The sequence below is a fragment of the Delphinapterus leucas genome, chromosome 3 (genome assembly GCF_059928025.1).
Source record: "Delphinapterus leucas isolate spDelLeu-1000000601 "Yukka" chromosome 3, BTC_Dleu_Yukka2, whole genome shotgun sequence".
NCBI lineage: Eukaryota > Metazoa > Chordata > Mammalia > Artiodactyla > Monodontidae > Delphinapterus > Delphinapterus leucas.
In genome coordinates, this window is record NC_143131.1 from 47,510,968 (window position 1) to 47,533,167 (window position 22,200).

General features: G+C 40.1%; 1 protein-coding gene across 9 annotated transcripts in view; it reads right to left on the reverse strand.

The window, feature by feature from the left end:
- The window catches only part of PDE4D (phosphodiesterase 4D), a 1,204,091-nt gene that overhangs the window by 38,841 nt on the left and 1,143,050 nt on the right, over positions 1–22,200 (reverse strand). For 8 of the 9 annotated variants that reach the window (XM_089908363.1, XM_089908364.1, XM_089908362.1 and 5 more), the window contains one exon: positions 16,058–16,170. In XM_089908363.1, coding sequence (XP_089764489.1) covers positions 16,058–16,170 — 113 coding nt within the window. Of the gene's footprint in view, positions 1–16,057; positions 16,171–16,256; positions 16,866–22,200 lie in introns of those variants that run through there. The other variant, XM_022597068.3, reaches the window with a different exon arrangement.

Genomic DNA, 22,200 nt, shown 5'->3' on the forward strand with positions numbered 1-22,200 from the left:
CCAATCCTATGAGGACTATTATTATTCCCATTTTACAGATGAGCCTGAAGGTCTTAACCATCAGTTCTGTACAGGCAACTCCCAGGTTGCCTGTCTTTTCACCAGAAATCCAGTCATGACAATTGAAGGCCTATAGGATATTTCTACTTCGATATATAATTTCACTCCAATTTCATGTCTAAAAATTTAACTGCCATATTTTCCACCCCACTCTCTTCAAATAACCTTCTCTTCCTGATTTTCCAACCATCGTCCTGTTATTACCTGGGTTGAGAATTTCATACTTTCCTCTGGCTGCAGTGCCCCCCGAAAAGTCTGATATATCTTGCCACCTTTCCTGCAGTCTTTCTCCTAACCATTCCTTTCTTTTCCCTCCCATCGTGTTTCAGGCCCTCCTTACTTATATGCCTAATTCCCTAATGGATTTGTTTTGCTTTCATTATTTCTCCTCAGTATGATCCATCCTGCATACTACCATCAGATTTATCTTTCTAAAATCATTTTGTTACTCTCCTTGTAATATTTTCCTGATAATAAAATGCGACGGTTCTTCAGAGCTTACAGGGTAATGTGCAAACGGCTTAGTCTGACACTTAAGGTGCTCTACATTGCAGGACCCCAATCTACATTTTTTACACCTGCCTCTGCTCCTATAATCAGTTTTCTGTTCCAGGAAGGCTCACTCATACAGGACACCCACTCCTTACCCACTCCCACAAACAATAAGGTAAATGCACAGGAGTGTCCCATCCTACCCTGCCTCATCCAGCCCCTGGAGTATCATCTCCTCCCTCGTTGGCAACCTATATGAAACTTTTATGTTCAAGATCTAGCCTAAGTGGCACTTTTTCTGGGATGCTTCCCAATCATTCTCGTCCTTAGTGTTGAACACACCCTGAGCTCCCCTACAGGACCAGAACACCATGAATTACTCTAACATGCAACAGGCTTACTAATATGGCTACCATATTATACTTTCAATGTATATGTCTACATGCCTTGGTTTTTATGTATGTATGTATGTGTGTGTGTCTCTCTTTCTATATACTTGAATACAAATGCACAAATGTAAAAGGCTCATCTCGTCTATGAAAGCCTTTGGAGCAGATATATGTCCTACATTAACCAGGCAAAAACAAAAATTCCTTAGTGAAAGCCTAACTACTGGACTGAGGTTATCTGAAGTCAAAAGGTGCAAAACAACAATAAAATAAAAACCTCCTATGTCCCACATGAAAATCGTATCTGGCTAAAAACAGAACTAAAAATGTCATTAGAAGGTGATAATATCAATAAAGACTGAAATCAGGGTTTTGTCTAACTACGAAAAATTTTTATTTCCCACAAGACAAAAGCCTTGACAGAAGTAAGACAGGGCTGTTCTTTAACTTTCCTGTGCCTTTGTACCTCATCTGCAATGAAGCAAGTGAACAGGTTGATCTCATAAATCTCTTCCACCTCTAAGGATTTTTGGAATTAAAAAAGAAAAGAACTTTTTTTATTGAGCATAACAAAGTTTGATTTCTCTGCAAAATGGCTGATGGCAAGTGGAAAATGGAAAGGGATCCATCACTTACTCATTTTCAGCTCATAACAACTACATGGCTGGGGGATTTCTTCTCCCTCTGGCTACGGCTAATGTCAGACCCATGACTCAGACTGGAACTAGCCCATCTGGGCTGGAACTACGTTCAAGGTCATTTCATCCATTCCTCTGTTTCTCAGCTTAACTGTCATTTTAAATCTGTGCAATGATTAAAGAGTTCTATTTTTGGTTCGTGTTTCTTCTTTCCCCAAGAATAGACATCTGGTAACCTGATATCGATTGATATTTGACACTTTTGTTAATAATCAAAATCTCAATATGTCACAGAATCAGAAAAATTAGTTGGAGGGGGCTTTGAGGTCATCCAGGGTGAGGGAAAAGCAAAGTCTAAGTAACGTGCCAATTTTTAGACAAAGTGGACAGAAGGTCCACATGAGGCCCTCACCACTCTAATGTTTCTTTCGTGGCTGCCTTCCTACATATTATTTCAAAGTAATCATGGTTAAGTGGTCAGTGAGAGTGTAAATAAAAATATGCTATCCACGAATGCTAGGTAACGAGCTAAAACTAAAGCAAACAACTTCAGTGGGCCATCCCATATGCAAGCTGACGAGGGCTCATAAATCACCATGATGGCGATCAAGATCTCAAATGCATACTCTGAGCTCATTTGCCCAGGCCTGTTGATTCAAGCTCCAGTTGCACTGGGTTACCTACATGGCAGTATATAAAGTTCACCTTTTAAGTTTAAAATTAGTTCCCTTCCCGACTAAAGATAGACCACAGTACCTATTAGAGGTGTGCCCCATATTCTGCACTTGACGTAAGTTTTCATTTAAAGTCCCATAACCATCCTGTGAGATAGATTTTTGTTAATCCCGATTTACCGAGAAAGCAGAGGCTCAGAGAAGTTGAAGCAATTTAAGTATCCAAGGCCACAACTCTAGTGGGGTGCATTCATATCCAGAAGAGGAATTGCTAAGCTCATTGGAATTTACGAGATTTAAAGCAGAATCAAGATAAAGGTTCACATTTGTCATCGGCTATTCTGTTCCACTTTTCTCTTGGCATCTAATAATTAATCACTATTAGTGAATCAACCTCAGTCTCTCCTCACCCTGTTCCAGCTTGTACTTTGCTGTCCCACGTCCTCACTCCGAGGCAACAGGTCCTTAGGGGATGGCCCAGCACTTGGATGTGACAACCCACCCATGCTGCTACTGGGCCATGACTCAAGGAGCCAACAGGTGAAGAAGGTGATGCCAGCTATTGGTGCTAAAAAAGACTCACGCCACGTGAAATACCCTATGTCTATAAATCTCCCCTCTCCAGCTGGTTCTCTCACTCCCCCGCACCCCCAAGGCCGACTGTCCTCTCTGAAACATTCACACACGCACGTGACCCCTCTGGGATTTCTTTTTTCCTCTGAGACTGTCCCAAAGGTTTATCCCAACCAGATTTCAGCATTCCTGAGGTGGGAGGGGGGCAGGAACACGAAGCGGTCAGCCTGTCTCCAGCCAAGGGCAGCCCTGCTCCTAGGTCAGCCCAGTCAGAGTCCTTCTGCCACCCCCCCCCCTCCTCCTCTCACTGTCTAATATGCCTTCCTACTTTTCTTTCCTTCAATCTTCACTCTTCACTCTATCCACGAGCCCAGCTTCCTTTCCCATTTTGCCCCAATAAGGAAACAAACCTCCAAGGCAACTCCATAGTAATAGGTCATTTAAAAAATCCTAATACCTGCTTACACCTTCCCTGAGTTCATTCTATACCTTCTCTATCTGCTGCCGCCCTCCCCACTATTAAGCTTCAGCCCATCCAATTCTATCTGCCTCCACCTCCAACCCCCTGCCAGCTCAGAATTTCAGATCTGCTTTAGTCACTTGGTCTTCTCATCCACTGACCCTATTATCCTTCATTTTACATCTGTGCCCTGTTTACCACCTGACTGCTAGGCTGACTCCCAGCCTAACAAGCCATCCATCCCACCATCATACTCTTCCTAGGAGCTAGGAGCTAGGAAGGTCCTGTGCCCGTCCTGACATGATACAGAGAACAAGAAAGGCAGGATCAGCTGCACAACAGAATTCCCTCTAGGGATGATATTTTGCTAAAATGGCTCTTGCTATTTTGGAATCTAGTACTAACTAAATAAATAAATTAGCACATATTTTGAAAATGCAGCCTGAGCACAAACACTTGTTTCCCTATCTCCCAGTCCTTCTCCCAGATGCTACATTCAGAAGAAGAGTTATCTTTACATCTATTAAGGAGCATATGGATCTTGGACAAGTTTAACTGAGCCTCAGTTTTTCATCTTTAAAAATGGGACAAACTGTTTTGGTGTGTAGTGTACTGTTTCTGGAACTAAGTTAGAAATGTAAGGTTTGAGGTATGAGTAACCATCAAGATCATATCTCACATCAGAAAGTAAGGCACATACTGATATCTCCTGATCAGTGTAGTCAAACACTACAAAGACTACATTATCAAATGGATAATGCTAAAATGTTTGAAAATAAGGCTAAAGGGCAACAAGTAATTTTTCCACTAAATTCTACTTTGGAGAGAACAAATTCCTCTCATACAGGGACTGAATATTCAGCCTGTAATGATGCAAGCCCTCTTCTGGCTCTTCGACTATGTACCCTTTATTATTTTACTGCTTTTTAACACTATCTAGAAAAATTAAGATGTAGGCCCAAACAGTATCTTCCAGGAGAAAGTAAACTAATCTTTCCTGATGCATATTAAAGAAATAAGACTATTTCTAGTAAATAAAAATTCCTATGATTTCTTGAAACCCCACTATCACTTACCCTTACGGAGATCTAAGAGACCACACTGAGAATATAAGATTGAGAAAACAAAGAGCAGAAAATCAACGTGTGTATCAAAGATAATATTAATTAGTTTCATTCTTATCAGAGCATATTGTTGAAACTGACTTGAAATCTTCAAAATAAAAAAAGTACAAGAAGATCGGTGCTTACTTAAAAAAAAAGGGAAGGGGCAGGTCAGCAAATAGCCACCTAACACCTAATCTAAAAAAAAAAAAAGTTCAAGACTTTCACCTGTGTCTATCTAAATTTTAATATGCTCTTTTTAGCAAAATTACAGCTTTTTCATCCTTCGCAGTCTTGAACCTCTTTTGTGAAATAAGGTTCCTAGCAAATAATGAAATGACACATATATATTTAAAGCACCCATGAAAGCATTTCTATCTGTTTATTAAAAACTGTTAAAGTCCTTTCAATTTTGAAATTTATCTTCTTCCTAAATTCTTGTGACAAAGCTCATCATTGTTAAAGTTGTAGCTCGTTATTTTTCTGAGGCTTGAAAAAAAAACCTAGCGAATATAAAATAGAACCGTTCTTGGTCAAAGAATGTACTCCTTTTCTAAACTTTGAACTTGATGTAAAGGCATAAAAAAGTCACCTAAGAAATGCTCTTTTCTTTATAATTCAGTATAATTTATAATTCTTTAAATATACACATGATAATTTTATTTTTATATGATTCTTTTTTAAAAAGTAATTTCCCACTGTAATGAAATAGCTGTTCCTTCTCCCTAATGGGTATGGATTGGAATGATCAGGTAGAATTAGAAGGAGACTAGCAATAGGAAAACATTTTGATGTATCCTCTCAAAATATTTTGGAGAGTATTATTTAAGATGTCTTTATTCATGTTTCGGTCTAAAACAAAAAACAAAGCAACCAAAACACTGCTATGCCAACAATGGAAAGCAGCCTTAAAAATCAGCTGGTTATTTTCTGAAATGAAGAAGACAGACATCAGCCTGGACTTACTGCACAATGTCAGCCTCATCTTTGCCTGTTCGCTATGGACACATCCCTGTCAGGCCTTGCTTTCTACTCTCCAGACCTGTTTATGACAGGCCGAGGTGTTTCCTATTATGGTGCCTATGTCTTCAAGCACACTGCTTGCCAGCAATAAATGTCAGAGGCTGCCACAATAGGGATTACAGTGCAGCAGACCAGAGATGCTGCCAGGAACCCAAGCACGACCTGGGTAAAACTGCACAGAATACTCTGTAACAGGCAAAAACCAACAAACACAACCTTTTCTTCCCAGGCTAGCAGGGAAAGTATTCAGATATGTCATTTTTACTGGGAACAAACCTATAAGAAGAATGTTATTGCTAAAACAGGTACAGTGGAGAGAGAACAGCTTAAGGCCATCAATAGGACTTGTATGGTTTTTGTCTGTATAATACAAACTTTTAATTTAAATGAGATGAAACTAAACCCAGCATAAACTATGCTAAAATTTCTGATGAGCATCTATAAGCAGGAAAGAGATTTTTAAGTGTGAAATGATCAGGATTCTTGTCAATAACAGAAAAGCCACTTGCTTGCAAGATATCAACTATCATGTACAGACCCTGTCTACCAATCCAAGGTGAAAAACGGCATTTACTTTAACCAACACCATGCATCCGGTACTAATTTATATGACCAACTACAAAATGATATATTGACACTCACTGGGTTTGGGCTAGAAGCCATGTAGGACACTTCAGTATTCCTAGTGGCTGGGTAGAAAATTCACTGGTTATGTACTTGAACAGTTATTGAATCCATATACTTATCAGAAACACGGCTTGTATTCCGTTAACACATTCAAAGATAAAAAGTTGTATCTCCCTCCCACAATTTATGAATATGAGTGGAGATAAAGGCTGCATACAAAACTCCAAATGGTGCAGGGACCCTCTAGAAAATGAACTGCTACGTAAGAAGTCAGGAGATTTCTAACTATAGGTGGACGTGGACAAGTTTTGGGCCTCGTTTTCTAACTGAGATAAGTCAGACAAATGGTCACTTCTGCTTCCTTTAGTTCTAACACATAAGGCTTGAGTGTGAGAGGAATAATGCATAACAGTAACAATGATGCTTTGAAATACTGATCATGTTAAATACTACCAAAACTACCAAAGAACTAAGTGGTAGGCAGAAACAGAGTATACTTTCATTTTACTAATTTCTATTAATTCCACTCAAGTGATAATTAGACAGAAAAATTAGGATAAATTTCTTCAATTATTTGACCTAATGTTCAGTAACTCCCTTGCAAAGGGTCTGACAAACAATAAAGTTGAAGCTATTACCCATACAGGAAGAAGAATTTTTATCTTCTAAGCCTTAGGGCTTAGATGAGTAAAAATAAACTTAGTCCCTGAGATTGATCAGTGATGATTCATTCCTACAGCACTGAGATCAGAACCACTGAATGGTGCTTTTCCAGAATCACCACCACAATACCATTCATACAATTCACCCAATGTTTATTGAGCACCTATTCAATATGGCCTTGTGTCCCATGTGATGGGGGATGGCAAACGAGTAAGACTAATGACCTAGTGTAAATGTGACAGGAATAAAACAAAGAAACAAATATTGTACGGAGAGTTAAAAGAACTACAAATAAAGTCCTGTAGAAGGTCAAAGAAGGAAGACATTACACCCAATTAGGGGAGGCTGGGATGGGAGATATGGGAGAAGACAGGACAGAAAAGGCTTCACAGGAGAGGTAGCATTGCAGGTAGACCCTAAAGGATGGTTAAGATTTGTCTGATAAAACTTTTTTTTAGAAAAGCTTCAGTTTTACAGAAAAATTGTGAAAGTAAGTACAGAGAGTTCCCATATGCCCCACACCCCGTTTCCTCTATTATTAATATCTTACTTTAGTATAGGATACATTTGTCCCAATTATTGAACCAATATTGATACATTATTATTAACTAAAGCCCACACTTTATTCAGATTTCCTTAGTTTTTACCGAAATGTTCTTTTCTGTTCCAGGATTCCATCCAGGATACATTACATTTAGTCAGCATGTCTCCTTAGGCTCCTTTTGACTGTGACAGTTTCTCAAATTTTCCTTGTGTTTGATGACCTTCATAGTCTTGAGGAGTACTGGTCAGGTATTTTGTAGAATGTCCCTCAACTAGGAACTATCTGATGTTATTCTCATGATTAGAGTGGGGTTATATGCTTTTGGTAGAAAAAACTCAGATGTCAGTACCATTTTCATCAGATCATATCAAGGGTACCTACTACGACTTGGCTTATCACCGTTGATGTTGACTTTGATCACTGGCTGAGGTAGTGTGTGTTTATCAGGTTTGTCCACAGTAGAGGTACTCTTTCCCTCTTTCCACATTGTGCTTTTTGGAAGGAAGTCAATATGCACAGCCCACACTTAAGGAGTGGAGAGTTATACTTTCCTTCCTTGAGAGCAGAGTATATACATAAATTATTTGGAATTCTTCAGCACAAGGGATTTGTCTCTTCCCCCCATTTAATTATTTATTCAATAAATTATATCAGTTGAACTCATGGCTATTTGTTTTATACCTTGAGTTGTATTTCAACACTAGTTTATTTTCTTGATCAAATAGTTCCAGCTGGGACCCGGGAGCTCTTTCAGTTTGTTCTTGTATCCCTTTCATATGTTCCCATTGACATTTGTTCGGCCACTTCCTTACTTTCTGGAACTGCAACATGGCTCCAGCCTCATTTCCTGCCCCAGTTCTAGAATCAGCTACTTCAAGGAGTCCTGGTTCCTTTTATTGGAGAATGGTATTAGAAACCAAGATGAGGGTGCTAGATGTGTTCAATGCTACTGGGGTGTCATTGCTTTAGGTTCTCTCAGCTGACTGAACAAGGAAATGTTTGCATATACTTGATGGTAAAGTTGCTGAGAAGCGCCATGGAAGGCTATGTCCTGAACACAGTTTTCTTAACATTAAGTATTAATAAGAGATTCTGTGCCTGGGTTACTTTCAGTCTCATTCAGAGGAATAACAGGGTGCATTCATTTATGAAAAAAAAGTCACTGGACTATTGTCCACTATTTAGGTATTTCTGCTAGAAACAGCTTAGAGAGTTTTAGATATTCTGAGAAAACCTCAGGCCAGTTTGATGGGCTCTACCATAAAATTACACAAAGAAACAAAAGGTAAACTCCATGAAAAGTCATGGATGGGGAGAAGAGCAAATGAAACGTTCCAAGAGTCCTATTTGTTTCACATCAACATCATGAGGCCACCATTCTCTCTTAAAAGGTCACTGGAAGCATAAGTCTCAGGATGGCAAACAAACACCTTCTCTAACTCTCACCCCACAAAATAAGAAAAGAAAGATGATATTCCTTTATAGATGGATATAAAGGACCTAACATTATTGAGCACCCACTATGTTCCCGACTCTGTCTAGACAATTTCCATCTTTTAATTCATTAAATCATCACAGTAACGCTTTAACAGAAGAGGAAGCTGAAGCACAGAAGGTAAGTTGTCCCATTTAGATTTAGTAAAGGGTGGAGAGTGAATCCAATGCAGGCAGTGTGGCTGCAGGAGAGCGCTCTAAATCCACAGACCATTCTGCCTGCGGGAGGAATGCCTAATGAATGGGAAGACTCCTGCTGATGACAGCTGGCATTTTCTCCTCTAGTGGGGAAATCCCGTTAATGGCAGAGAAGAAAAACCATAGGTTGTTTAAAACAGACGTACCTTTCTAACCAAAACTGACTCCCCAGACGGTTCTTACTGCCAATTTAGACTAGTACAATGAAAAGTATGCCCATTGTCTGTGAGTGGTAAGTAAAATGCTTTAAGGTGGCGTGGATGAGTATTTTCTCATTTTGTTACAAATTAATTTCAGTGTATATTAAAAGAATTAGAACACTGTATTAAAGAATAACATTTTAATATTATAATATTATTATAAAAAATAACTAGAACATCAAATCCATGATTTCATGTAATTCCTTGCTTAAGATGAGGCACTCAGGTGGACATTTAACTTTAAAAAATAAATGCTTTAAATGAAAGCATTTAACATATAGTAGTTATGAATGTACACAGGAAGTCTGAGAACACTAATTTTGACTTGTTATTTATTATAGAATAAAGGTCACAGTTTTCTTCTGAAAAATATGATGTTCTTATATTACAAGGAGTATATGACACATGGTTTTTCTTAGTCTCTCCTTTCCAATATAGTCTAGGGTTAGAATAAATTGCACGTAATTTATTAAGCAGCCAGGTGAGCTTTCTATATATTATATCTAATGCTCTTAACAACCTTCAATTTTATTTTCCCCTTTTATTATGTCCATTTAGAAATGAAGAAATTAAGATTCAGAGAAGTGAGGCATGTTCCCCAAAACATTAGGTAGGAAGCAGCAGAGCTAGAATTTGAAACCAAGTCCACCTGACAAAAGACATCTATGTCCTTTCCACTCTACAAAGCTGCCATAAGCATTGGTGTATATGTCAGGAGAAAGAGTAAATACCATTCCTCCCCATCACACACAAAACACAGCAAAACACGCACAAAAAAACCCCCAGAATATTCAACAATAATAACAAAGAAAAATACTTCATTAAAGATAAAATATTCTCTAAGTGTAAAGGATAATAAAGCTATGATCACTGCAGTTGGTAATCCAATTTAACGAATTTCCCGATGAACAAAGCAGAATTTTTTGTTTAAGCAAACAGGAAGGCTCACCCCTCCCCATCCTAATCCCTGTTAGAGTAAATGAAAGAAAATGCCGTCTTAAAATGTCTTTTAAAACTAATGTGAACAGCAAACTAAAGGGCTACCCATGCTCTATTTCCTAGAAAGATCTCAGGCTAAAAGTGCCAATTCAACTCTCACAACTAGCCAGGTACAGAGCTAGCCCTGGCAGAGCTATGCTGTCACAAAATAAACTCCAGCTATTTGCAGTTTAAAAGGATTGGTTTCTTTCTGAAAAAGAGAAAATCAGATTCTACATAGCATTTTATGGATCAACTGAAAATCATTATCAGCATTTCACATCTGCCATAATTATACGTATCTTAAGGAACAGCTACAATCTATGACTATCATAGGAATCTTCTTAAATTGAACAAAATCATTACCTATCATCCTTGCTATTTGGGGAAAAAATGTGCTTAATCTATTCATACACTGGGAAAAGTGCTATTTTATCTTGGCCAAGCCTTTTGTTTTGGAAAAAAAAAAGACATAGTTCATAACACTCTGAGACAAGAAGTTACCGCTTTCCTATAATTAAATCAAAATGCAATAACTGAAAGCAATTTCTCAAGTAATGAGTAATTTACTGAATCACAAAAATAGAAGTTTTTGATAATTAAATGTTAAGGATATTTAAGCTTACTGCCACTAAATACTGATATAGAAACTGAGTTGATGACAGTAGAGATAAATAAAGATTTGCTTTAATCTTTACTGTTTTATTAAGTTCAAGTCAAGGGCTTCACTATTCAATGAAACATAAAAATATCTGTCTAAAGTGCTTCCCTCTTTCTATTATTACTTAAAATAAAAGCAAAGAAAGTATTTTTTTAAACAGTGATCATAAAAATAAGCATGCACAATCTGTCATATTAACTTTAAGGCTCTATATGTAAACAACATAAATCTTTGGTAAATCTACTTTTATAAAGTAGGTGAAAAAGCAGATAGCAAACTCAAAGCATCAGTAAGCTGAATTTCTATATTTACGAAAGATGTTTTCTTTTAAAATTTAGAGTTTTCCTTTAGGTATGCTGATTAACTCTCAACAACTCTGTATGACCATGCCAATAAGTTTTAGTATTTTGAAGTAAATGACTGTTATTTGCTATTTGCTCTTCATAAAATTAAAATGCCTTTTCCAACTAGTTTCACCTTCCTTCTCAGCAAAATTAAACATTTATTTCTGTTCTGAGCTATCTTATAATCATGTAATGCTGAAAAGTCTTAAGATTTAGCCACTTCTATAAACATTCTATATTCATTCCAGGACCACTCTTGCCCAGAAGAAAATATATCAGCAGTCACAGAAAGCTGTAGTATATGTTAAGTATGCATTGACTATTAAAAAGCAGCAGGGGGAGCAGAGCGCAAAAACACTAAGAAAAAGCACCCCAGAAAAGCAACTTAATTTATAGGCAACAGAAACATGATAGAGATCTTTGTTAAAAGCCAAACAGACAAACTAAATTCCATATAAAAGTCATGTTCACATTTGCAAAGCTGGCCTACGTACGTCTAGAAAGAACTAAAGAAAAACCTTAAGTCTCTTAGAAGGATGCCTGAATCCTAACTTCAAGGCAGACTTTCAGCTTGAAGCATGGTAGGTTCCAGCAATGCCAAGCCTCGGAACTGCCCCAAATTTAGAGAGAAGAAACAATACATTTTTGTAGTAGTATATTTTGGGGGAAAATCAAGATGATTTTTTCTCCTTCAAACATCGCCACACTTACATTGAAGGTGTGGTGAAATGTGCATTATTAGGTCACAAGAGAATAAAGTTACAGGGTTCCACAGCATAACCCTTGAGGCTTAGATCCTAGCCTGCACTCCTCACATCCTCATTTACTTTCTATGAGAGAAAGGTAACCAAAAACACTGTGAAGCTATTCTGCCTTAAAAACAGTCTCAAGAGTTACTTTAGCTTTGCAAAACCTGTGCAAAAGGATGGAAATGTACCTACCAATCCCACATTATATTTAATATTTTCTCAAAATTAATCAGTGCTGTTTTTTCAGTTTTAGAATAAAAGAGAAAAAGTATTTAGCTGTCTGGAATTCTGTAGCTGAAATTTAAGAAAAGATTAAGCTTCTATTTAGAACTTCAAAATGTTTGTGTCTATATTATACTAAAAAAAGTATAAATATAATTTAAGCATTTTTTACAATACAGAACTGTGCACTAAAGACAGTTATTAAGAATTGTATTATAAAAACCCATGAAACTTAAAACATCAAGTATAAATGACAACTGAATGGTAAAAAAAATATTTTAGCCAAGTAGGCAACCAATCAAGTTTAACCTAAACCTTCAATAATAATACCAATAATGGCAGGTATAGTCCCTGTCAGACACTATTAGCTAACTATTTTACACATATTCTTTCAAATTCTTACACTGACCTTTCGAAATAGATATCATTGTGCTCATCTTATGCTAAGGAAACCGAAGCTAAAAACAGTTTGTCATTTCTCTAATGTAACTCAGCTAGTAAGGAACAAAACTATGATTCAACTTCCAGGTCTGTCTGCCTCCAAAGCTTTGAGACCTCACCAAAACCTCTCTTAACTCTAGCAGTGAGGTTTCAAAGGAAATCTGTACAAATCTTGGGCAGATTAATGGGCTTATTAGGCTAAATGCTGTAGATTTAACCTCTCAAACTAAATGCCATCTGGAGTCTCTTACCCTACTTGGTACAAGCATCCTACATGTATTATAGCCAACGTTGGCAGTGGCCAAAAATTCAATAATTTTCCTGTCTCAATACCATCAATAAGCATTATGCACATTACAATCCCAATCAGGAAATACATCTAGTTGCTTCTAAAGCATCATTTAAAAGCTAATAGTTCAGATTCCTTCTATTAAGATTTTTTAAAATATGAAGAATTCATTAACCCAATTTGTTAAATGAGTTTGAGGAATCAATTTCCTTCTTCCTAACACCCAAATCCACCTCCATAATAAATATTTTCTCTACATAATCACTTAAAAATCCTGATTTCTTACTAGTATTTTATCGTGTCGTTTTAATCTATTAGAGTACTTTTTTTTTAAGCCTGAAAAAAGAGAAGAAAACAAAGAAAAACTTCATGACTTTTCAAGGGAAACACTGGTTTGGTTCGAACAAGTACACGTGAAAAGAATGGATGGCAATAAGACTAATAATCAAAAGCAATGTTTCAGACTTATTCATTCACACTCAAGAGATGCTCGACAACCTAGCGGACATGTGACGTAAGCTGTCACATTTCCAGTTCAGACTTAGGTTCGGCATCACTCCTGGGGACCTTTAGACCAGCTGCTCCAACTCAGTTTACAGCTCATGTGGATGTGACTTATTTGTGCCCTTGTTATCTGGCTGAAGGGTAACTTTACAACCTTTACCAAGAGCTCTTATTCCTTCTATGCTAACCCGTTTTCATCTATAAAAAGTCACAGGAGCTTAGCACTCATTTAGAATTGAATGGGTTTTTTTAAAAAAAAGAGATGAATGAATTAGACATGAAAAGTTTAATCAACAGCTTCAGCTGAGTTGAATTTTTTAATGTTAAAAATAAGTGTCAAGTGAGAGAGTGTCATGGACATATATATACACTACCAAATGTAAAATAGATAGCTAGTGGAAGCAGCCACATAGCACAGGGAGATCAGCTCGGTGCTTTGTGACCACCTAGAGGGGTGGGATAGGGAGGGTGGGAGGGAGGGAGATGCAAGAGGGAAGAGATATGGGAACATATGTATATGTATAACTGATTCACTTTGTTATAAAGCAGAAACTAACACACCACTGTAAAGCAATTATACTCCAATAAAGATGTTAAAAAAAGTGTCATGTCAATAATCTTACAAGACACAAACACAGCTAGAATGACTATATTTTGAAAAAGTCTTTTCTTACTTAACCTAGATTTCACTTCAACCAAATAAATTCACCTCCTACACTAAACCTGTAAATTAACCTAAAGTCTGAGGGGCCTTCACAATAAAGATTAAAAAAAAAAAAACCCTGTCTTTAAAAGACAGGAATTTTAAAAGAAAGAAATGCCCTTAAAAGAAAGAAATCATTTTGACCAATCATTGTGACCTCAAGTTTTATTTTTTCATCTTAAAGTATAGATAAATTAATACTTGACAGTTGAAGTCATTTACAATACATGATTAGATTTCATGTTAACTTTTAAATTCAAATAGAGGTCTCATCATTAAGAGTATGGATTAGCGGGAAAGTAATTGTAGCCGCTGAGGTTCATTGTGCTAAAAAAGTACTGTCAAATCATCTCGAAAATATAAGCAAAGGCTTGCACATCTTTTGGTGCCTTCTGGTTTTTCCTTTTACTACACAGAATTAACCAGACAAGAGAATAAGAACTCAGGCCCACTGCAGAATGGTCCCATTCGGCGTTTAGGACACTGGAGATACTCAGCATATGTCTACTGCTATTATGAACCAAATTATGAAAGAACAATCTATATGTTATAAAATGAATCAACGAACTAAGAATTTGTTAGCCAGATGAGAACAATGGCACCTGATGCCACGGCAGGGAGTAAGAGAGTAATAACCCATCATTTTGATGCGGAGCCATACCAAATTTAGAAATGAGGCTTCAATGACAGGAAAAAAAATACAGATTTGATCATCAGTGTGCATATGGGTAGGTCAGTGTGCTTACGGGTAGATTAGTGCCCTCAGATAGTGACTGGGGTGTCCTTTTTATCTTATTTGAAGCTAACTTTTTACTTAAAAACCATGCTGTCTGCATAAGCATTGTCAACAGATAAGACAATCAAGTGGGTGATATGCTATGATATTTTTTAAAACTACATGAGAAAAAAAAAAGGTGGGATAAAAACTATAGTAAACTAAAAAAAAAAAAAAAGCATAGCTCTCTGAAAAAATATGTGCATGTAGATAAACAGTAAAATGGTATACCTTCCTGACCTTGTAAATAGGTGGCCAAAGATCTTTAAATATCTTTAGGGGCAACTGTTATTAATCACCACACAAAGTTACCAGTCCTTACTGGCTAAATCCCTCAGCCACCTGCATCCAACATGCCCATGCCTCCTTTCCTATCCCCTGAGCCAAACAATCATTAAAAACATACATAAGCCCAATTATTTCCTTACATAACTGAAGGTTGTTTTAAAAAAAACAAACAAGGAATTCCAAAAAATACACCAAAACTGACAACACTCTACCTTGCTTTAAGGCTGTGCCAGGCTAAGGGTTGATTCTCAGCCCTCAAACCTCCACTATCCACCAAGGCCAGCACCTTGGCATACGGCACAAATGCCCCATTGAAGCATCACTGTAACTAAATAACCTCAGAAAACTGGACTCTCTCTCCAAGATTCACGGAAACAAAGGCAGTGATCACAATGAACCTTAACTTTGACGTCCCCTGTGGACACATATGGCCAAGCAAAAAGATAAAGGCTCAGTTCTTACAGAGTACCCTGACACTTAGATAAATGGGGGTTAAGGTTCCAAGTTCAGTGAACTCTTCTGCGTTTGAGTTCAGTAGGTGGTGACATCCAAGGGATTGCACTGACCTCTAGTAACTCTTATTTTCCACTGGGAATCCCAAGAATACCCTACAACATGGGTTGCCTGTAGACCAGACTCGGTTTCTGTTGCAAGGGCAAAGTGTCACTTAGAAGTACCCCCTCCAAACACACACACACACACACACACACACACACACGAACAGTGCCTTGGGGGTACTGCAGTCAAACTATGTCAAAGTTGCTTTTGCAAAATGTTTAATTTCTCTGGAGTGAATAGAAGAGAGAGGGGAGGCATGGCATCAGGAACCTCCTTCTAAGGGAGCCAAAATGCAGTGAGTGTGACAAACCCCTGTATGTATTTCCCCGGGCCACGGGGACTGGTGGCTTCACCAGCGTGGGAATCAGCAGCCTAGGAGCCTCGGTGAGAGCCGAGCCGGGGCTTACCTTGTTGGAGGCCATCTCACTGACGGAGTGCCTGGTCTGCAGGGTCTCTAGTTGGTCCAGACACCAGTCCAGCTCCTCCAGGGTCTCGCTGGCCAGTTTCTGGTAGGCCTCCTCTGCGAAGAGATAGGGAAAGGGGCACTCAGTTCTCAAGCGCTTCACAGGGCCGCCGGCGAGTTCAAAGGGGGCCATCCTGCCGTACCCCGTCATGCTCGGATGCCCGGTGCCCGCACATGAGGGCTGCTTCTTCATATTGACGAGCCGGGCACCGCGACGGGGGCCGGGGCTCTGCTAACGGTGCGGACGGCCTCGGGAACGCACGCCCTCTCCAGCTTGGCGACTCTGTTCGGCGTCCAGGAAGGGCGCGCCAAGTGCGGCAAGCCAACTTCTACACGGACCAAAACCCTCAAGATGCGACTTTTAAGAAGTCCTGGTGCCGGAGGACGGCGAAGGGGATGGCGCGCGCGCCCGGGAGCCCGCCCCGCGGAGGGAGCGTCTGGTCCACGGCGCGATCTGCGCGGCGCCCGGCCCCGAGCCGCGGCCCCGCGCCCGCCCCTCCTGCCGAGCCTTCACTCAAAGCGAATGAATCAGCCGCGGCCGGGTGCGCAGCCACCACGTTTCCTGTTTTCTTTCTCAACTCCTCCGGCGGCGGGCGCAGCGCGGCTCCATCGCCGCGGCTTTCCGGGAACACTACCCCTAGCGCCCCGCACGGCCCTTGGCACCGCCCGGCTCCTCCTCGGCTCTCTCACGCCGAGATCGCCCGGAGCCACGGCCCGCCAGGGGCCCCTGCCGCCCCACCGCCTCGCCGAAGCATCACCCCGCGCGGACCCGCGCCGCTCGCTCCGAAGCCCGGCTGGGGAGGCGCGGGCGCTAGAGTGTGTGTTAGTGCTGCTGCCAGGGGCCGGGGCGAGGGGAGCGGCGGAAAACCCGGCGTGGAGCGCCCGCCGCCGGCTCGCCCGCCGCCCGGGGTCGCGCCCGCCGCGGGGCTCAGGCGGGCCCTGGGGCGCACGCGCGCGCGACGGCGCACCTGCCCCGCGGGGACCCCGCGCGCCCAGCCGAGCCGAGGCCCTCCCGGTTGCCCAGACGGCCCGAGCCTCCGCGTCTCCACTGTCCCGTGCTTCCTGCGAGCTTTCGCCGGAGAGCCCGACGGGCGGCACAAGATGGTTATTTAGGACCCGCGCAACCGTTTGTGTGGGTTTGGGTTTTAGTGTTTCTGAGGCTTCGTTTCTGAGGGTTTAGGATTTACCTACTTCAAGAGGACAGGGTGGTTGTGCAATCAAAAGTATTTCTATTAAGACCAGACCCTCAGTTCCCAGCCCAGCCTCTGCTAAGAACCATACGTCTAAATTTCGGGATGGACATAAGCAAGCAAACAAAAACATACAATGTTGTGGGTATGAACGTCTTAGAATTCACAGATTTCGCAATATGTTGTGTTTTCACATTCAGAATTGTCTAAGAGTTACAGTAAAGGAAGAGCAATGTGAATGCAGCACGCCGTATGGGCAATTTACGCCCGTCCTGCATACATGCTTCCTTCGTCAGTGGAATTGCAAATCAGGGACCGGGATGGTATTTTGATGCCAATGGGAAGAGTCTGGAAGAGTGTTTCTACCCACCGTGCACAGGAAAAACTACAAACGTGAGAAAATGTTAAGACCACATCCAAAGACAGCGTATGGAAGCAGGTTCTATTTACAAAATGTGACCCTGGGGGAGGTCTACAGTAAGGGATCAATTGCAGAGAACTTCACTATATAGTATGCAGGTAAGTGAGCCTGTAAGGGGAGGGAAAACATCCAAACTCCCAAGAGCCCATCTTATGAAACTTTGTTACTGTCAATTAGAAAGAATACACTGAAAAGCTTACATGAAGTTGGTGAGATCCTTTTCCTTGGTCTTCGAATATACAGGTATTGAAGAAGAAATTCTGCCCTTGAAATTTAGACTCCATAAATGATGAGTGGCACAACAAAAAATTTCATGGACTGAATCTCGGGCTCCTGGGATTTTCCAGATAGGTTTTTATATAACATTTGTAAAAGTTAGAATAACTTTCAAAGTATTTGTTACATGGGCCATGTGGCTTATTATTATCAGGGATTCTTGAACTGTTTTCTATTCACTTTGGGAACTCTAGGTTAAAAATTGCCTCTTTTATTCCACTTTTTTTTTCCTGCACCAATCTCTGTAAATATATACTTTTGGGGAACAACAACTACCTAACCTTGCCAGGTGAATTAAAGTGTGATTGGAGCTTTTCCCCCAACAAAAGGAAAAGCCTTAAAGATAATCTTAAATCGTAAGTATAAAGTATTTTATCTGTATAGCCTTTCCCTGATTAAGTATATAAAACTAGAACATGCTTGTTATAAAATTTGAAACATTACACAAAGATGTAATGCAGAAAGTTCCTTGTAATCCCATACCCTAAAGATCACAAATAATAATTAAGCCTATTACCATAACACATTTTCATTTTACTTAATATCTTCCATATGCAACTATAGCATTACCTAGCTGTGATGGAAGTACATGTACTATATGGTTTTATTTTGGCTTTTTTCTTCCAAGGTATAAAATAAGGATGTAGGAATTTTAAGAGGAAATTAACTTATTTTAGGTGATTTGATTTGGGCTACCCATAGTTAGCTCATCCAATGGATTAAAGATGCGTGACCATTGTATCTAGGATTTGTTCACTGCCATCTTTCCAGTCACTGGTTATATCTAGAAGCCAGGAATCCCCTCTCCACACCTCAAAGGCTTGGTGTTCCGTGTTCCTCTCCCCTGCTCTCCAACTTTTCCAAAGTCTGAGCCCCAGGGGGACTTCCCAGTCCCCCTCCCATCTTCACCAACTCCTCAAAGCTTTTCAGAAATATAGGCCTTGGACCTAGCAGGATGTGGCACCACGTATTACACTTCAGTGTTTAATTTTTTTTTTTTTTTTTTTGCCGTACGCGGGCCTCTCACTGTTGGGGCCTCTCCCGTTGCGCAGGCTCCGGACGCACAGGCTCAGCGGCCATGGCTCACGGGCTCAGCCGCTCCGCGGCATGTGGGATCTTCCCGGACCGGGGCACGAACCCGTGTCCCCTGCATCAGCAGGCGGACTCTCAACCACTGCGCCACCAGGGGAGCCCAGTATTTAATTTTTAATTGTAATAGTGAAGAAGTAATTCAGTCAAGTTTCAATGCCTCAAGACATTATGTACTTAAATACAGGACTTGCTCTTAAGAAGGCAGTACAGCGACAAGAGGGACAGCTTGTTTCAGAAGGTCTACTTTACGTCCCAATCATAGATTAGTCATTTTGACAAAATCAGCATTTGAGTACAATAAGAATGTGGCCTGTGTATGTATTTTATTTTATTATTTTAATTTTTTTAAACACCTTTATTGTGTATGTATTTTAAGTTCTAACTACTTCTGCATGCACTGTATAAATCTGGGGAATGAAAAAAGAAAAAAAAAAAAGACCAGAGCACACCTACATACCAATAAGTAAGAAAATAATTACTAACAACAGAGCAAAGAACAGTTTGTTCTATAAAACTGTTGCTCAAATAAAGAATTACTGTTGATATTAGCATAGAGCTGAGAATACTACTTCTTGCAAATTCCTAGGCTTATAGGCAATACGGTTAGCCACAGTTTTTCAGGATCAGTGTTCAAGCTTAACTTTTAGGAATTTTAACCCCAAATGTTCTAAAACATGAAGTAACTGACTTTTTCATCCCCACTAAAAAAGCCTCAATGTGGAGTTGCCAGCTATCCTCCAGGAAACTGAGTCAGCACACCAAACAACACACCTAAATGTCACCAACATTTCGCAGGACAAAAACAGTGAGCTAGTTTAATTTGGGGTTTTACCAAGAACACATACTGCATTCATGAATAAAATACTTTTCTCCCCAGAGAGTAGCAGTCACTGTGGCACTACTTGAAAATATAAGAAAACTCTTCTATTTTCCCGTCCAAAATCTTGCTAAGTCAAGGGACTACAGGGAGAAACTGTCTAAGCAACAACTCTTGGCCAAATTCCATAAAAGCCAGGAGAGGGCTCTGGAACAGCAACTGAGAAATAACTTGAGCCTTTGGAAGTCCCCTCCTACAGCAGCATCAGTTTCCTTCAAGGCCCCCTTGAACTATGTGACACCCGTGTTTCTGCTCAGGATCTTCTGTGAACAAACAGTCCTCAATTCTTGCAGGCCAGCACTTGGCTTCCGTCATTGTGATGTGATCAAGGGTTCCCCTGACACATGGCCTGAAATGGTGCCAGGAGCTCCAGGAGAAGATGCTGAAGCAGCAGCTTCCTTTTGAAAAGGAAAAAGCTAATTGCCTCAGAGCCACGGCAGTGAGCTAGAGGTTGAGGTCATTTTCTTGTGAAATGTTCAGCCGCTTACTCTTACACACAACTTACAGTGATGTTGACCATTGAGGTAAAAGGATCCGTTCTACATAATGTGTGACTCTATGGATGTCAGTTTCTTTGCCAACTCTTGACTGATTAAAGGTCTGTATAAATTTGTCATAACTCCTAGACAGGCCTATTGGTGTAAATGAAGAGAACAAGTCCAAAAAAATCACTTTACCTTGGACACCATTTGCTTTCCCTTCATTAAAAAAAATAAATACAAACTGTAACGGCTGATTCAGATTGTTCTTTAAAAAAAAGCCCTTCACTAAACATCTCCTAAGAGCGAGTAATTAAATGTATATCTTCCTAAGCAATTCCAGCTTCTCCTTTCCTAATTCCCACCCAAATTCCCTCTTTGTTCCTAAGGATGGAATTGATAGTGTCTAAAGTAGGTAGAACTGGAGAAAAATGATTTCCACTTCACCATGTATTGCTTCAAGCTAGTCACTCCCTGAATTTGCTACAGTAAAAGATTGATGCAATTTAGCTCTAACTTTTGCTGACTTTTTTTTGTCTCTACATTTTATCTGATGGGAAATACATGAAGGTGTTGGATACACTTTCAATGTGTACATGTAACAGGTTTAAGCAGAGCTTGCCAGTGGCAAGCTGTCCTCATTTCCAAGTGTATTTCTGGCATCAAGTTCTTGTTTTAAAATCTTATGAAAAATATAAAATTTCACTTAGTACTTCAAAAGACCTCCAAGGAGCAGGTGTACATAATTTTGTGAGTTTTTTTCTATCTTCCCACTATCTATGATTTTTTTTCTGGGTCTGCCTAAGGCTCTAGTAGAATTTTTTAAAGAAATAAATACAAGACTGGATTTCTCTGACTTCTAGTACCATGAGAAATTCAACCAACATTTATTTAGCACCAAGTATGTGTCACACACTTTATTAGAGTCTGCAAAAACAAGATGAATGAAAGAATGTGCCCCTTATCCAAGGAAAGCTTAAGAGTCCAGGGGTGGAGATAGTTTCAGCATACTATATTGTAGAAAGCATTCTGAAAGAAGGAAGCATGTAGGCTATGGGAGAATACCAGAAGGCAATTTAAATCAGAGGTGGAGTGGGAGAAGGCTGAGGCTTAAAGAATGAAACAGGAGGTAAGTGAAGGGGGTGGGAAGAGTTTTTAAGAGAAAATAATATGAACAAGCACATGGGCCTGTGTTCAAAAGATGTATGTATATGTGTATGTAGGGAAAGGAACTCCCATGAGTAGGACCTTGCTCAGGGGGAAAGAGGCTGGAGAAATCCACAGACACTGGTCATGGAAGTCTTGTCAGGCACGTGTAGGGGCTTTGGACTGAATCTTCAAAAGGAGGAGCCACTGAGTGATTTGGAGTACTGCTCGATAGGGGACCTGGTTTTATTAACATGGAAAATTCTAGGACTCTGCAGTAAATGGGATTGAGGGAGGCAATGCTGAAGTCAGTGAGACCATTATCTTCAGCCATGTTATTGGTAGAATAAAATTAATAATTTACAGAATATTTGCTTTTCTGATGATTATTCTTATCTAAAACAATCTCAGTATTAATTTTTTTTTTTTTTGCGGTACGCGGGCCTCTCACTGTTGTGGCCTCTCCCGTTGCGGAGCACAGGCTCCGGACGCGCAGGCTCAGCGGCCATGGCCCACGGGCCCAGCCGCTCCGCGGCATGTGGGATCTTCCCGGACCGGGGCACGAACCCGTGTCCCCTGCATCGGCAGGCGGACTCTCAACCACTG